Source organism: Ylistrum balloti, unplaced genomic scaffold (assembly GCF_031769215.1).
Source record: "Ylistrum balloti isolate Yb309-2 unplaced genomic scaffold, AGI_CSIRO_Ybal_v1 Utg369724, whole genome shotgun sequence".
Taxonomy (NCBI): Eukaryota; Metazoa; Mollusca; class Bivalvia; order Pectinida; family Pectinidae; genus Ylistrum; species Ylistrum balloti.
The window spans coordinates 576898-595450 of record NW_026781942.1 but is presented as its reverse complement, the minus strand read 5'-3'; the positions used below and the strand labels follow the sequence as shown (position 1 = coordinate 595450).

At 34.0% G+C, this 18553-nt stretch overlaps 1 protein-coding gene across 1 annotated transcript in view; it reads right to left on the bottom strand.

Annotated features, from left to right (window-relative positions):
* LOC132565563 (uncharacterized) overlaps positions 1–18553 on the bottom strand; it is an 88771-nt gene continuing 70218 nt past the window's right edge. Inside the window, exon 6 of the mRNA XM_060230211.1 lies at positions 1–394. Within this exon, the coding sequence (XP_060086194.1) occupies positions 270–394 (125 nt within the window). The 3' untranslated portion in view covers positions 1–269. The remainder of the gene's footprint in view (positions 395–18553) is intronic.

The following is an 18553-nucleotide window of genomic DNA, read 5'->3' as shown; positions in this document are numbered from 1 at the left end:
CAGAGCTATTTTATTGGATGATATAACAAGTTTTATCAAAGACTAAATGGTACCCTTGTATTTATATATAATGTTATTTTGTACAAAGCATATTTCACCGTTTGACTACCATGTCAAATCTAGTTTTTTTTTATTTATTTTCCAACAATGATTTTAATTCAATACAACAAAACAGATTGATCAGTTGCATGGAAATAGCATTGACATGGATTTCCTAATATCTAGGTTGTCAAAATCATTTCACATGTCACTTTAGGCTGTTATCATTTTCAGAGTGGTCCATCTTGATATAATAATATGCTACAGAATGCCCTCTGGTTGATGATGACTGGATTTTTCAGATTTCTTGGCATAGACTTCACATCCTGTTTCAAGAAACCACTGAAATGGCCTCCTGTAAAAAAGAAAACATACAGATAAGTTATTGCCATCAACATTTGAACAATTCAAAGGGTCCATTCCACTTTCTCCGTCATCTGACAATTATGAAACAATCACTTATTTCAGTAAGGATTCTTTAAGTGGATTTCTTTTTCATTTTGAAGATTTTTTTTTAGATAAAATCCTAATACTTGGGTAATGATATGATACTATGCTAAATGAAAATGAATGCTGGACATGATATATATCAACAGTCAAAGAAGGGGGCATGGAAATTCAAGACATGACAGTTCAAAATACTTTTAACGCAATTCTCTATGAAAATTCTGAGGAGAGAAAAGATTCATTCTTATGCAGTAATATGATACAAAAGCATTAAAAAAGTTCTTTTGATGCAAAAAAGTGAATTCCAAGAACAAGAAAAATAGCAAAAATAGTAAATTTTCATTGCAATTAAATTTTGTTTTTGGGATACAAATATGGGTGTAGGTACCATTTATGCATACTAAAGTTATGGTAATTATTACGAAATTGAAATTGTGTTCACTTCTTGGCCACTTATATCATTTCTATGTAAGATTTAGAGTGATCAATACTCTTTAATGATTACTGCATTTATTATTCCAAACACTTCAAAAACTTACCTCCAATGATTTCAAATTTTGAGGTAGGATGACACCACTGGTATATGTAGCGGAGACCAGAACCAGATGCAGTTTGACAAGAGAATAAATTCCTTGTCATGACATCTAGAGAATATCATTTCTTCTCCAACAAACCATTCCCAGTCACTCTTTTCAGCTGCTCGACCATCATGATCAGCGAAACGGGAAAATGTTTATACATGATGTCTTTTCATGTAATTTGTTTGTTTACATGTACAACTGATTGCAAACATCATGGCCACCATGAATCATAATATGAATGAAAATCCCGCCATGTATTGCATCACGGATATGATATTTCCACTGTGTATTTCCGGTTTACCACAGTCACAGATTCAGCATTCTTTGACAGTACTTATAAAATGCTACTATTACTATAGAACCCCAGAACATCGTCATTTCTGCACATAAGAATCAAAAAAGGGTTAAACAGAGAAAGAAACTACGTAATTTAAAGCCGAATCACGAGATCTGGCAGAAGTCAAACTGAAAAGTATCACATGGTCTGTGATAGACTCTGGGTTTGACTTACACCTGGGACAAAAAACATCTGAAAAACATATTTTTCAAAAAGTAACTATTTCACTGATACTTGGTTGTGTAGGTAAACAGAACTCAACAAATCTAGCTAAATAAATTTACTTGTTCATTTCAGTAATAATTACCATAACTTTAGTATGCAAATGCAGTACCTACACCCATCTACACAAATCTAGCTAAATAAATCTACTTATTAAAACAGACATAGACATTCATGGATAAAGAGTACCAATGAATTCAACTACAATAAATCATCATAAAGATTAAAATTTTCTCAGTTCTTGAATGATATCTATAAACATTTGAAATGAATTTATTAATATAATGAATGAATCCAAAGGTGTATGTGTCTGCTGTTCATTTAAATTAGGAAAGCTTAGAATAGATAAAAATTGCTTGCTTTATTTATTAAGTTGTTTTATTTTTGATTGCTTACCGATTTTCATGCTACACAATAGATAAACCAATATGTCTAAATGGTTTTGCCTCTGTGGACCGACTAGACAATTACATTTCCTTTTACAATGTAAAAAGTTTATGAGGAGACTGAATCTCAGATGAATTAACAACTCCATTGGAGAAGGTCTGGTGGGGATATAAAGCAGGTCCCTGTTAATGCATGGTAGAGTTTTATACCCCACATAAAGGAATGGATCCTTCAGAAGCACTGGACCACATGGCTGAGCTAAATACTAGCAGACATGGTATAGACTTCAGGTACTCTCACATTACTCAATCATTCAGTCTATTCCTAGTCAATAACAATTCGCTTTTGATTTGTCTAAAGCCCTTAATATTATTCCTAGTTCAACTCTTGATATCAAAATTACCATTGCATTTCTAAACTCGCAACTTTTTATCTATTGTTTCTTGTCAACAGATACTTCATCATCATAGTTTTTTTGTCACTAACACCATCAAAGTTTTTTTGTCACTAACACTGCAATCCTTTAGGTCCGGTTACATTTGTACAACACAAAATGTCAACAGTGAAATTGTATTAAAACCCCCAATCTTCTAATCTTCATTCCTTTATACATTTGTACAACAGAAAGTGTTATAATTGGTGTTATCTCCAACCTTTTGACCTTGTTCAAGTGACCTTTGTACAACAAAAACTGTCATAATTGGAGGTGTGTCCAACCTTTTGACCTTGTTCATGTGACATTTGTACAACAGAAAGTGTCATAGTTGGAGGTGTGTCCAACCTTTTGACCTTGTTCATGTGACCTTTGTACAACAGAAAGTGTCACAGTTGGAGGTGTGTCCAACCTTTTGACCTTGTTCATGTGACCTTTGTACAACAGAAAGTGTCATAATTGGAGATGTGTCCAACCTTTTGACTTTGTTCATGTGACATTTGTACAACAAAAACTGTCATAATTGGAGGTGTGTCCAACCTTCTGACCTTGTTCATGTGACCTTTGTACAACAAAAACTGTCATAATTGGAGGTGTGTCCAACCTTTAGACTTTGTTCATGTGACAATTGTACAACAAAAACTGTCATAGTTGGAGGTGTGTCCGACCTTTTGACCTTGTTCATTTGACATTTGTACAACAAAAACTGTTATATTTGGAGGTGTGTCCAACCTTTAGACTTTGTTCATGTGACAATTGTACAACAAAAACTGTCATAGTTGGAGGTGTGTCCGACCTTTTGACCTTGTTCATTTGACATTTGTACAACAAAAACTGTTATATTTGGAGGTGTGTCCAACCTTTTGACTTTGTTCATGTGACATTTGTACAAGAGAAAGTGTCATAATTTGAGGTGTGTCCAACCTTTTGACTTTGTTCATGTGACATTTGTACAACAAAAACTGTCATAATTGGAGGTGTGTCCAACCTTTTGACCTTGTTCTTGTGACATTTGTACAACAGAAAGTGTCATAATTGGTGTTGTCTCCAACCTTTTGACCTTGTTGTTTCTAGTGTATCTGTACAACTATCCTAGTTAGTGTTGTGTCCAAAAAATACAAACATCAAGAAAGACGTGTTTCCTTGGACCTGTATCTTATACAATTTAAGATGTAGAACTTGTATGTAATGTTTAAGTGAGGTATACTGTAAAATGCTTTTGTTTCTTTTGGGATTTTTCAATGAAAAACCACTTTGCTTACAGTTTGTTTTCATGGGTATTTCATATGGACAAATCTACTAAAAAATCATGTAATATTTCTCTCTGAGTTCTTTAATTACTGGACAGAAAAATCTGTGGATTTATTACATATACCTATGAAAATGAAAATTAAAACCATGAAAATTAATGAAATTAATAGAATATTTCATACATCTAACTCCTTTCCTTTTTCATATTTGTCCAGAAAAATTCAAAGTTCCTACATAGAAATTAGAAAACTTTCCACAATTTTTTCTTTCATTTATTTTACCAGTCTGGCAACCTAACCTTGTATTTGACCCTAACAATGAATCTTCTACATTGTCCAGGACAAACCTGTTATAGATAAAACCCAGCACATCAATCCTGCTTGCCACTAAAAGCAGGAAAACCCCACCCTCCATACAGTAGATGACCTCTGAACAATGTCTTCAACACTATCCTCCTACATCCCCTTTCCGTCCTCAGATAACAGAGAAACACGTTTTCCACTTATCTCAGCAACACAAACTTTTTCAGTCATTTTGACCAAATTTATAGAGCCAGAGTATCTGGAAACTAAGAAACAAAAGATTTCACAAGCTATTGTATCTTTGTGCAGACACTGGCCGTCTGCTACATGTTGTCAGCTATCTGTAAACTACCAAACGATTAATGGTTTCCCACCTCTCCTACTCTCAAGTAGAAAGAAAAGCAGATTGCTTATACACAAATGCATTTTGAAAGAGCATCACAGGACCAGTGCTATTGCTAATGTTTGATTTTTAAACCTCAAACAAACTTCAGTACCACTTATCAAGATTATCTTACCCCAAAAAAATTTAATTCATTTGGCCAAATGAAAGTTATTTTTTTTAGAAAAAGCAGCAGTCTTCCTTGAAAGTGAATGTTCATGTTTCTTATCACCTTTTTATAGATTTTATATTGATTTCATTTTCATCAAAACCTTAAAGAGAAAAAAAGCAGAAATAAACGTCAAATATCAAATATTAACAATCAATAACTTCAATGGGCATGAAAAATGAAATATTTAAGATATTGTAAAGCTTGTACTACCCTGAACTACCTAATCATGTAATTTTTGTTTCTGATCCTTAAAAGAAAAACTTCATCTGATCACTTCCTTATACAATGTTATAACCAGATCCACTGACATTTCTAGAAAGATTTATCACATGATATCTCCAACATCACATACAACTCACACCAGAGTCTTTCTGCTTAATGTTCAGTATTGTGATTGTGTAATAATAGGTTTTCCTATTGTCTGTAATGTGACTATTTGAGGTGTCCCGCTGGGGGCTTGGGTAATATAGTTCAGTGAGGCAGCACTATAAAGTTCAATGACCCTGGCTGTTGACAGAATGTTTAAACCAAACTAATGCGAAGCCATCACATATTAATGTGTCAATTAAATTATCTTTAATTCTAGTGAAAGTCTTTCTTTACTGATCCAAAGAATAGATTAATAAATTAACTTATAATCCAGGGATACTGCTTCTTTGGTCAGATAGCTGAGTGTGACTTTGATAAAGGATAAAAATCAGTCTGCAAGTGTGAACAAAAAATAAGCAGATACAACTACAATAGTTGCCTCAACACAAACACATCAGTATAGTTTATATTAAACAGTGACACAACAGCTTTGAATTGAATATTAAGGCAACAGATGCTAAATCATTACAATTTCCGAACACAGCTCTTTGTTATTGTCAAGCCTACATATATAACATCTCAATGTACAAAAATCACAAAAACCACTTTCACATCAATTTCCGTTTTGCCTGACGTGATGCTTAAATCTTTCATTTCCAAGGGATGATGAGAGATTGTGATTCAATTTATGGAATTTCAAACTAATTACTTTTTTTTTTTTTTTTGCAATATCAGATGTTATTCATCACCAATGAAACGTTTCAAGTGCAGTAGCCCAAAAGTAATTTGCCTTAAGGACAAATTTTAACAATTGATTAAATATGTTTCTTAATTGTTGTTAATCCAGGCGGAACTGATATTCTTTGGTATCATGACAATTTGGCAGAATACAAACTTGAAGTATGAAAAAAATTACTGATTATTGCCCTACAATAATTCTTTCTTCTAAAATTAATTAATTAAAGAACATTTTTGTAGGGGAAGAAGAATCGTTAGTTAAGGCTAGGCAAACTAATAACTCCAATATCTGTTAAGGACAGCTTATAGTTTATATCTCTTTATCACTGGATTCATCTAGGCAAGTTCTATATAAAGTGTATATACATGTAAATCAGGATTCTTGACTCACTATCTGTATTTATATGGTTTCTCTTCAATCCAAATATCTACTGACACATAAAAAGCTGGCAACTGTAGCAAGGTTCTAAATAATTCTCAGGTAAAGTATGTACATTGAACAAGGGACAATAACTCCATATATTGCTGAATGAGATATGCCTTAAGTATGACATCAACCAGCTAATGAGGACAAGGTTTGGAATTTTAAGTCCAAATTCTCCCCTATAAACTTTGCTGCCATTTTCTCCTATTTCAATTGATCATAGTGCAAATACAATTTTGAGTTTATCAAAGGTCATTTCTAGGTTATTTTGAAATTAACAAATAAACACTACTATTGGGTCGAGTTTATTATGTACTCTGCCATTCTTTATGATTCATAGATGAGCTAAGTTTGGTCAAATGTCGAGTAAGCAGGCAGTTCAAGAAAATATTATACCGTCAAAGGAAATATTCTCACACATAGTTGGTCAACAAGAGATCCCAGACGGATCTTTAATTTGCAACCACCACAATTTGATCTTTATCTGTTCTTTCCTTCTACATTTCCCTTCTTTCGTCTGATTTTACTATTGATTATATGGAATCTAATAATTCCTCTACAGAAATAGTGATAATCACACTAAACTGCCAAATCAAAGATAGTCACCTGTCAGCCATTTTGTTTTTCTGTAATTTGAGAAAATTGCATCCATTATTTCATGAAATAGTAACAGTTATCTTAAATTGTCAAATCTAAGATGGCATCCATTTAATTTTTCTGAATAGTCAAAAAATCAAAAAGGGATCATAGAGCAATAACATTTGAAATTTGAGAAAGATCAATCCTGCATTTCTCAAGAAATAGCATTCAAAATCTTCACTGTCAAAATCCAAGATGGTTGCCTGTTAGCCATTTTGTTTATTTGATCCATCCCAAAATCAAAAGTGAATAACTAGTGACCAAGAAGGGTGTGTTCACATGAAATTTGAGAACAACCAATCTGGCACTTCAAGATATAATGATAACAAGAGGCCCATGGGCCTTAACGGTCATCTGACAAAAAGCAAGCCAAACCTAGAAAGTGGGTTGAGGTCATTCATTTGAACAAACTTGGTAGCCTCTCCTCCAAGCATGCTACAGACCCAATATCGGCACTCATAGACTTTTGCTTATTGAGATGAAGTCCTTTGTATATTTTAACATATTTGACCCCTGTGACCTTGAAAGTGGGCCAAGGTCATTCATTTGAACAAACTGTAGGGCTCCATGCCAGCATGCTATGGGCCAAGTATTAGCCCCCTAGGCCTTCTAGTATTTGAGAAGAAGTTATTTAAAGATTTTGACATATTTGACCCCTGTGACCTTGAAAGTTGTTCAAGGTCATTCATTTAAACAAACTTGATAGCCCTTCATCCCAGCATGCCACAGGCACAATATCAGCAATCTGAGCCTTTTGGTTATTGAGAAGAAGTTGTTTAAAGATTTTAACATATTTGACCCCTGTGACCTTTAAAGTGGGTCAAGGTCATTCATTTGAACAAACTTGGTAGTCCTTCATCCCAGCATGTCACAGGCCCAATATCTACACTCTGAGCCTTTTGGTTAATGAGAAGAAGTTGTTTAAAGATTTTAACATATTTGACCCCTGTGACCTTTAAAGTGGGTCAAGGTCATTCATTTGAACAAACTTGGTAGAGCTCCATGCCAGTATCCTCTGTGCCAAGTATTAGCCCCCTAGACCTTCTAGTATTTGAGAAGAAGTCGTTTGAATGAAAAGTTTACGGACGGCGCACGGCGGACGGCGCACGGCGCACGGCGGACGACGACGGACGAAGCATGATGACTATAGGTCATCGGACCCTTCGGGTCAGATGACCTAAAAATCTTAGAATGCAAATCAAAGATGGCTACCTGCCAACCTGTCAGCCATTTTGTTGTGATTCTGATCAGTCCCAAAATCCAACCTACAAGGGAAATTTGAGATCCATAGAGTACTTCTCTTTAAAGAATTAGCAATAACAAACCTTCTTTGCTGAAGTCCAAGATGGCTGTCTCTCTGACATTTTATCTGATCAGTCCTAAAATCAAACAGGCACAACAAGGGAACTATGGAAGATAATTCTCCATATGAAGTTTGAGAGAGATCCATCAGTACTACTCAACAAATAGTGATAATAAACTTTCATCCTTGAAATCAAAAATGGCCACCTGCTTGCCATTTTGTTTTTCTGATCAGTCTTAATATCAAACGAGCACAACTGGGGACTAAACGAAACCTACACATGAAGTTTGAGGGTGATCCATCTACTTCTCAAGAAATAGTGATAACAATTTTTCATTGTAATATGAGGCCCAATGGGCCTGCATCACTCACCTGGTATTCAAAGTTCGTCAAATCGGTATTTATCACAAATACATTAACATAGACACTATGGCATTCAAACTGGGCACATCCAATCAATTTTAACCAACTTGTGCAACAAATAGCTTCTAAAACTCAACTCAGCCATCTTGTTATTTTGATCAGACCCAAAATGGATTAGCTAACCATCTGATGGTTAAATATCAGGAAATTTGACATACGTACTCAGTTCAGTTTAATTACATGTACGCTGTTATTTGTAATTTTTTTGTGAACTTTGAAAATATGAATGAATTATACAGTAACACTTCCCCCTCTCCCCCTTCCACCTTACCCCCAAAAATAAAAATAAAAAACAAAACTAAACAGACATCTTACAAACACAAAACTGCTGAATGTTATCTCATGGGTTCTAACAGGGACATACTACACCCAGGTTCAGCTTTTATTTCCTTCTTCATGAGATAAACCTGACACAATGCTGCAGTCACACATATGACAGGTATTTCTTACTATAAAAGTCACATGAACGAAAAAGGCAATCTTTCAAATTTTAAGAAATGCCAGCACAAAAAATGTATGAATTAAATATATCATGTCCAATTTAGAACAAAACATTTCAGTACCTTGTAAGATATACAAATACTGATGAGGGGCAAACAGACCAGCTTATTCTAAAATAGTGTTGTTATTGGCCACCCTAGGTCGTCCTGCCACTAACTTTGTTGCAATTTTTGCAGAAACTGTTGAAACTTAATCAGTTTGTTTTTATCTTTGAAAGATAAATTTCTTTTTGATTTTTGGTGTTTTAGACCACTTATTTCATTCTCCTGTCTGACATTACAGTACTATATCACAATACAGTGTTATTGAATTATAGAAATTTTAGAGCAATAGGACTAACATCTACTTTTAATCAAATTGATAAAGATGGCTAAACAGTTGTTAGTTTGAAACACATGTACATCATCATGTATAAAAGAAAAGGTTTCATACCATGAAGAACAATACACCCTTATCATTATTATCAGTGGTAAGATACAGTGTTATGATTCTGTGTATAACATATGTACTGGCATTACATCACAGAGAATTTACACATCACATATAATACACATGACCATGTCTGTAGCAGAGGTCACCTTCGTACAATCTATACAACCCTCGCAACTTTGTGAATGGCAAATGAAGTCTCACACACACAAAAAAAAAAAAATCAAGTACATTCACATACATACTTTGTGAATGGTAAACCATGTCTCATGTATAACAGCATCAAGATTGCATACATACCTCAAAAACCAAACATCAAGTCTCTGAATTAGCCAGCCGACAAACTGAATGCATGTTTTAAATAAAAAAATTTGAGAACAAGTAAAATTACTTCCTGTTGTAGATGGATTTATCTCCTGCTAAAAACTCAAACAAAATCTGCCATCAGGTTTGTCATACTTTATACAAGTGGCATTTGAGTTTCTCAATACGATGTTGTGTTTCCTGTTTATTTCGTTTTTTCACACAAGTTAAATATGACCAGCTTGTCATTTCCTGTATAAAACAACCTCATTTACAGATTAAGTACCATAAGTGATCTGTTATAAAAGCTAAGATTTCCAAATTTATCTAGCCAGTCTAACATCACATCCGGGTTAAATCAAAAACAATTTTCAGTTTAATTCAGCAGCTGTGGAACAGTAATTCTAAAGACAATTGTATATAATGATCACCTCTAAATAATGATCCATTGTCTAACACCTCTATATTACAGACACCTGTATATAATGACCATCTCTACATAGTGACCAATATACAACACCTCTATATTACAGACACCTGTATATAATAACCATCTCTACATAGTGACCAATATACAACACCTCTATATTACAGACAACTACATCTAATAACCATCTCTACATAGTGACCAATATACAACACCTCTATATTACAGACAACTACATCTAATAACCATCTCTACATAGTGACCAATATACAACACCTCTATATTACAGACAACTACATCTAATAACCATCTCTACATAGTGACCAATATACAACACCTCTATATTACAGACAACTACATCTAATAACCATCTCTACATAGTGACCAATATACAACACCTCTATATTACAGACAACTACATCTAATAACCATCTCTACATAGTGACCAATATACAACACCTCTATATTACAGACAACTACATCTAATAACCATCTCTACATAGTGACCAATATACAACACCTCTATATTATAGACACCTGTATATAATGACCATCTCTACATAGTGACCAATATACAACACCTCTATATTACAGACAACTACATCTAATAACCATCTCTACATAGTGACCAATATACAACACCTCTATATTATAGACAACTACATCTAATAACCATCTCTACAAAGTGACCAATATTCAACACCTCTATATTACAGACAACTACATCTAATAACCATCTCTACATAGTGACCAATATACAACACCTCTATATTATAGACAACTACATCTAATAACCATCTCTACATAGTGACCAATATACAACACCTCTATATTACAGACAACTACATCTAATAACCATCTCTACATAGTGACCAATATACAACACCTCTATATTATAGACAACTACATCTAATAACCATCTCTACATAGTGACCAATATACAACACCTCTATATTACAGACAACTACATCTAATAACCATCTCTACATAGTGACCAATATACAACACCTCTATATTACAGACAACTACATCTAATAACCATCTCTACATAGTGACCAATATACAACACCTCTATATTACAGACAACTACATCTAATAACCATCTCTACATAGTGACCAATATACAACACCTCTATATTATAGACAACTACATCTAATAACCATCTCTACATAGTGACCAATATACAACACCTCTATATTATAGACAACTACATCTAATAACCATCTCTACATAGTGACCAATATACAACACCTCTATATTATAGACACCTGTATATAATGACCATCTCTACATAATGACCAATATACAACACCTCTATATTATAGACAACTACATCTAATAACCATCTCTACATAGTGACCAATATACAACACCTCTATATTATAGACAACTACATCTAATAACCATCTCTACATAGTGACCAATATACAACACCTCTATATTACAGACAACTATCTAATAACCATCTCTACATACATCTCTACATAGTGACCAATATACAACACCTCTATATTATAGACAACTACATCTAATAACCATCTCTACATAGTGACCAATATTCAACACCTCTATATTACAGACAACTACATCTAATAACCATCTCTACATAGTGACCAATATACAACACCTCTATATTATAGACAACTACATCTAATAACCATCTCTACATAGTGACCAATATTCAACACCTCTATATTACAGACAACTACATCTAATAACCATCTCTACATAGTGACCAATATACAACACCTCTATATTATAGACAACTACATCTAATAACCATCTCTACATAGTGACCAATATACAACACCTCTATATTACAGACAACTACATCTAATAACCATCTCTACATAGTGACCAATATACAACACCTCTATATTACAGACAACTACATCTAATAACCATCTCTACATAGTGACCAATATACAACACCTCTATATTACAGACAACTACATCTAATAACCATCTCTACATAGTGACCAATATACAACACATATTATACACCAATATACAACACCTCTATATTATAGACAACTACATCTAATGACCATCTCTACATAGTGACCAATATACAACACCTCTATATTATAGATACCTGTATATAATGACCATCTCTACATAGTGACCAATATACAACACCTCTATATTACAGACACATGTATATAATGACCATCTCTACATAGTGACCAATATACAACACCTCTATATTATAGACACCTGTATATAATAACCATCTCTACATAGTGACCAATATACAACACCTCTATATTATAGACACCTGTATATAATGACCATCTCTACATAGTGACCATTATACAATACCTCTATATTATAGACACCTGTATATAATAACCATCTCTACATAGTGACCAATATACAACACCTCTATATTACAGACAACTACATCTAATAACCATCTCTACATAGTGACCAATATACAACACCTCTATATTATAGACACCTGTATATAATAACCATCTCTACATAATGACCAATATACAACACCTCTATATTATAGACACCTGTATATAATGACCATCTCTACATAGTGACCAATATACAACACCTCTATATTATAGACACCTGTATATAATGACCATCTCTACATAGTGACCAATATTCAACACCTCTATATTACAGACAACTACATATAATAACCATCTCTACATAGTGACCAATATACAACACCTCTATATTATAGACACCTGTATATAATGACCATCTCTACATAGTGACCAATATACAACACCTCTATATTACAGACAACTACATCTAATAACCATAACCATCTCTATATTATAGACATATATAATGACCATCTCTATAGTGACAATATACACCCTCTATATTATAGACACCTGTATATAATGACCATCTCTACATAGTGACCAATATTCAACACCTCTATATTATAGACACCTGTATATAATGACCATCACTACATAATGACCAATATACAACACCTCTATATTATAGACACCTGTATATAATAACCATCTCTACATAGTGACCAATATTCAACACCTCTATATTATAGACAACTGCATATAATGACCATCTCTACATAGTGACCAATATTCAACACCTCTATATTACAGACAACTACATCTAATAACCATCTCTACATAGTGACCATTATACAATACCTCTATATTATAGACACCTGTATATAATGACCATCTCTACATAGTGACCAATATTCAACACCTCTATATTATAGACACCTGTATATAATGACCATCTCTACATAGTGACCATTATACAATACCTCTATATTATAGACACCTGTATATAATGACCATCTCTACATAATGACCAATATACAACACCTCTATATTATAGACACCTGTATATAATAACCATCTCTACATAGTGACCAATATTCAACACCTCTATATTATAGACAACTGCATATAATGACCATCTCTACATAGTGACCATTATACAATACCTCTATATTATAGACACCTGTATATAATGACCATCACTACATAGTGACCAATATACAACACCTCTATATTACAGACAATTGTATATAATGACCATCTCTACATAGTGACCAATATTCAACATCTCTATATGTTACAGACACCTGTATATAATGACCATCTCTACAGTGACCAATATTCAACGACTCTATATTACAGACAACTGTATATAATGACCATCTCTACATAGTGACCAATATTCAACACCTCTATATTACAGACAACTGTATATAATGACCATCTCTACAGTGACCAATTTGGTGCATATAATGACCATCTCTACATAGTGACCAATATTCAACATCTCTATATGTTACAGACACCTGTATATAATGACCATCTCTACATAGTGACCAATATTCAACACCTCTATATTACAGACAACTGCATATAATGACCATCTCTACATAGTGACCAATATTCAACACCTCTATATTATAGACACCTGTATATAATGACCATCTCTACATAGTGACCAATATACAACATCTCTATATTACAGACAACTGTATATAATGACCATCTCTACATAGTGACCAATATTCAACACCTCTATATTACAGACAACTGCATATAATGACCATCTCTACATAGTGACCAATATTCAACACCTCTATATTACAGGCAACCTTTATAGTGACTATTGAATTCATCATACTAATCAAGTTTCAACAAGTTGCCAAACAATCAGTACAAATCAGCAAGGTTGTGGAAATGAATACAGAGGTCATATTTGCTTTAATGTTAAATTTGTACATTGAAGGCAATAAGCAACATACCTGGTAAAAGTTTTTTTGCTTGTCTGTTAAATTTGTTATTATTTTTGTTCAGGGTTACTTCCCTTCGCAATCTGGTAATTATAGAACAAAAACATCCTGCCTTTCTGTTGATTTTTCATGTATTATATTATACATATATTATATATTATATTTTTCAAAATTTTACTCCAATGTGTACTTAATAAAGGATAATATCAGTGAAACTAATGAATGCTCCACAAAAAACAAAGGGCAATAATGCTTTAACCAACTCTAAGTTTCCTTAATACTCCCATTAATGTGTTGTGCTCTGCATACTAAATGTTAACAAAGAGCACACAATAATTCTGTAACTATGGGGTTACAGGTCCTAGTTTAAATGTAAGCAAGGTGATGCTCCAGACTCAAAATTTGAACAATGGGCACTAACTCTGTTATTTAGGGGTTGCAGACCCTGACTTAGGTACACATTTTCTTAGTATGACAAATGTGTACACCAAGTTTTCATTAACCTAGAAATGCGCGCAAAGTTATACTCCAGACTTGAAATTTTAAAAAGGACAATAACTAATAATTAATAAGTATGACCAATGTTTGCTTAATTTTGGGCAAAGTTTTGTAACTTTAAGCTCTCTCAAACATTTTGGGGAAAGTGAAAAAAGAAAACCCATCTGATGCATCAAAATTCCTTTATCCAAAATTTCCCCAAAAAATCCTTGTTAGGTAACCATATCTATACACAGAAGTTACATATACAGATAGTTTCCTGACAGAACTTAATGTTTCATAATTATCTTTAATGCAATAGTCAAACTCAGATCTGAAAAACTTATCTTGTCCAATAAAATGTATAGAAGATACCTTCTGGTCAATGTAGTTATGTAGTCCCAGACAACTATTTAAAATTTTGAATTCATGATGAATTAGTTCAAAATGGAAAAAATGATATTGAAAACAGGAGAAGTGCTGTTTTTCAGATAGGTTGATGTAAATTCTGCATCACCAATCATTCTTCAGCTTCCATTGATACCAGAACAACCAACTACTGGTACCCAACAGCGCTGTGTTTTCTGGTACTAAAGTGTTGAATAAGGACCATGGAGGTCACTTCTTTTTATATACTTTGTTGGATTTCAATCCAGAAAGCTACTATCCAAATATATGGTTCTAGGCATTTTGTTGAATGAAAAGAGCTTCAGCACATTTGATTCCTATTACTGTGAATATTAGACAGGTTCTTTTCTTCATGCTGACTTTGTTGGGCTTAATTCTTGGAACCAAAAAATCATGATTCTAGACCTTTTGGTTAATTACAAGAAAATGACTGAAGAAAAAGATTTATAGACTGAACAAAGACAGAGGATGGACAATGCACCATAGCAAAAGACCATTTAAATCTTTGGCCCAGCTAAAAACAGCTCTAGATCTCCATACCCATTCTTCATTAACCCAAATGTCTTAAAGGCCCTTATGACCTTTTATGTGTTGACGGGCCGTTAAGAATGTCATAATAATAACTTAAAGATCAGTGGGTGTTGAACATCAGTATCTCTATATAATACAAGAGATCCCAGAGGGATCTTGGTGCCCACCATTTGAGGATCTGTTTTCAGTTCTTGAAGATTTGTTTATTTTTTTTGTTTGTTACAGGTGTTGTAAATGTTCATGACCTGGTCTTCATTGAATGTACTCAATGATGGCACAAGATATTTTTATTAAGCACCTATTAGCAAATATCATTTGAAAAAGATCCCAAAGTATTATTAGATAGCAGTCAGTTACAGGTGGATAATGGACAATATGCTTGTGCTGTATTACTGTCGACATCCAAGATGGCTGCCTGTGGGCCATCTTGATTTCAAATCAGTCCAAAAAAGGTACAATGCACAACTAGGGACCAAGGAAAACAAATATCTATGAAATATCAGAAGGATCCATCCAGTACTTCCTCAGATATAGCAGTCACAAGATTTTATTCTCAAAATCCAAGATGGCTGCCTGTCAGCCATCTTGATTTCGGATCAGTCCAAAAAGGTATAATGCACAACTTGGAACCAAAGGGAACCTGCATATCAAATTTGAGAAAGATCCATCTAGTACTTTCCAAGAAATAGCAGTAACAAACTTTTACATTCAAAATCCAAGATGGCCACCTGTCTGCCATCTTGAATTCGAATCAGTCCAAAAAAGGTACAATGCACAACTAGGGACCAAGGGGAAACTGCATATGAAATTTGAGAAAGATCCATCCAGTACTTTCCAAGAAATAGCAGTAACAAACTTTTACTTCCAAAATCCAAGATGGCTGCCTGTCGGCCATCTTGAATTCGAATCAGTCCAATAAAGGTACAATGCACAACTAACCAAGGGGAAACTGCATATGGAATTTGAGAAAGATCCATCCAGTCCTTTCCAAGAAATAGCGGTAACAAACTTTTACATCCAAAATCCAAGATGGCCACCTGTCTGACATCTTGAATTTGAATCAGTCCAAAAAAGCTACAATGCACAACTAGGGACTATGGGGAAACTGCATATGAAATTTGAGAAAGATCCATCTAGTACTTTTCAAGAAATAGCAGTAACAAACGTTTACATTCAAAATCCAAGATGGCTGCCTGTCAGCCATCTTGAATTTGAATCAGTCCAAAAAAGCCACAATGCACAACAAGGGACTATGGGAAAACTGCATATGAAATTTGAGAAAGATCCATCCAGTACTTTCCAAGAAATAGCAGTAACAAACTTTTACTTTCAAAATCCAAGATGGCTGCCTGTCGGCCATCTTGAATTCGAATCAGTCCAATAAAGGTACAATGCACAACTAGGGACCAAGGGGAAACTGCATATGGAATTTGAGAAAGATCCATCCAGTCCTTTCCAAGAAATAGCGGTAACAAACTTTTACATCCAAAATCCAAGATGGCCACCTGTCTGACATCTTGAATTTGAATCAGTCCAAAAAAGCTACAATGCACAACTAGGGACTATGGGGAAACTGCATATGAAATTTGAGAAAGATCCATCTAGTACTTTCCAAGAAATAGCAGTAACAAACTTTTACTTTCAAAATCCAAGATGGCTGCCTGTCGGCCATCTTGAATTCGAATCAGTCCAAAAAATGTACAATGCACAACTAGGGACCAAGGGGAAACTGCATATAAAATTTGAGAAAGATCCATCTAGTACTTTTCCAGAAATAGTGGTAACAAACTTTTACTTCCAAAATCCAAGATGGCCACCTGTCGGCCATCTTGAATGCTAATCAGTTCAAAAAAGGTACAATGCACAACTAGGGACCAAGGGGAACCTGCATATGAAATTTGAGAAAGATCCATCCAGTACTTTTCCAGAAATAGCGGTAACAAGAATTGTTTACAGACGGACGGATGGACGGACGGACTATGGACCACGGACGCAGAGCGATTTGAATAACCCACCATCTATTAGATGGTGGGCTAAAAACCTCCGAGCTTAATCAGCTGCCAAAGGCGTTCAAATGAGAAATGGAAAAATGAAAACATATTTGGTTAAGTATCCAATATCACTAGAGAGAATATTATCTGCCAATCTCTACCTAATCACAGTATCGTAAACTACCGCAAGCTATACAGACATACCCATTCTACACAAATTAACATATATTTCCATTTATATTTTTACAGATCGAAACAAAATTGTAGTTTCTATAATAAATGTATCTTAATTCTTGTATGATGACTGACTACACTAAAATGTCTACAACAATCATTTCAGTGACAGTAATGGTCATTTCAAACAATTTGTGTCAACGTTAATTTGATAAAATACCCTAATCCCTAGCATAAAGCTGATGTCAGGAATTCTCCATTAATGCTAGTCAGTATTAGGTTCACCATAAGTTAATTTACATTATCAAGAAAGTCAAATCAAAGGTCACATTGTCAAGGTCATATTGTAATAAAGAGCTTTTTTTCAGAACTGATGTTATTTACATTTATTTAGTGAAAATTAAAAAAAATGAAGCTATCCACAAACGTTATCTCCTAGATGGCCGACTTTAGAGAAACACAAATATCAGCTAGCTGTCTAATTTATTAATGATTTAGATGTCAATTGGAGATTGATTTAGAAAACCTGTAAGTGATTTGTACTAGGGCTAAAGCACCATCTGATTGGAAGTTCACATGCAAAAAGCTGCTACTTTATAATTAATGTTATCGACAAATTAATTTGTTCCTAAAGTGAGCATCACACACTGGCAGCAGGGCTGGGTAC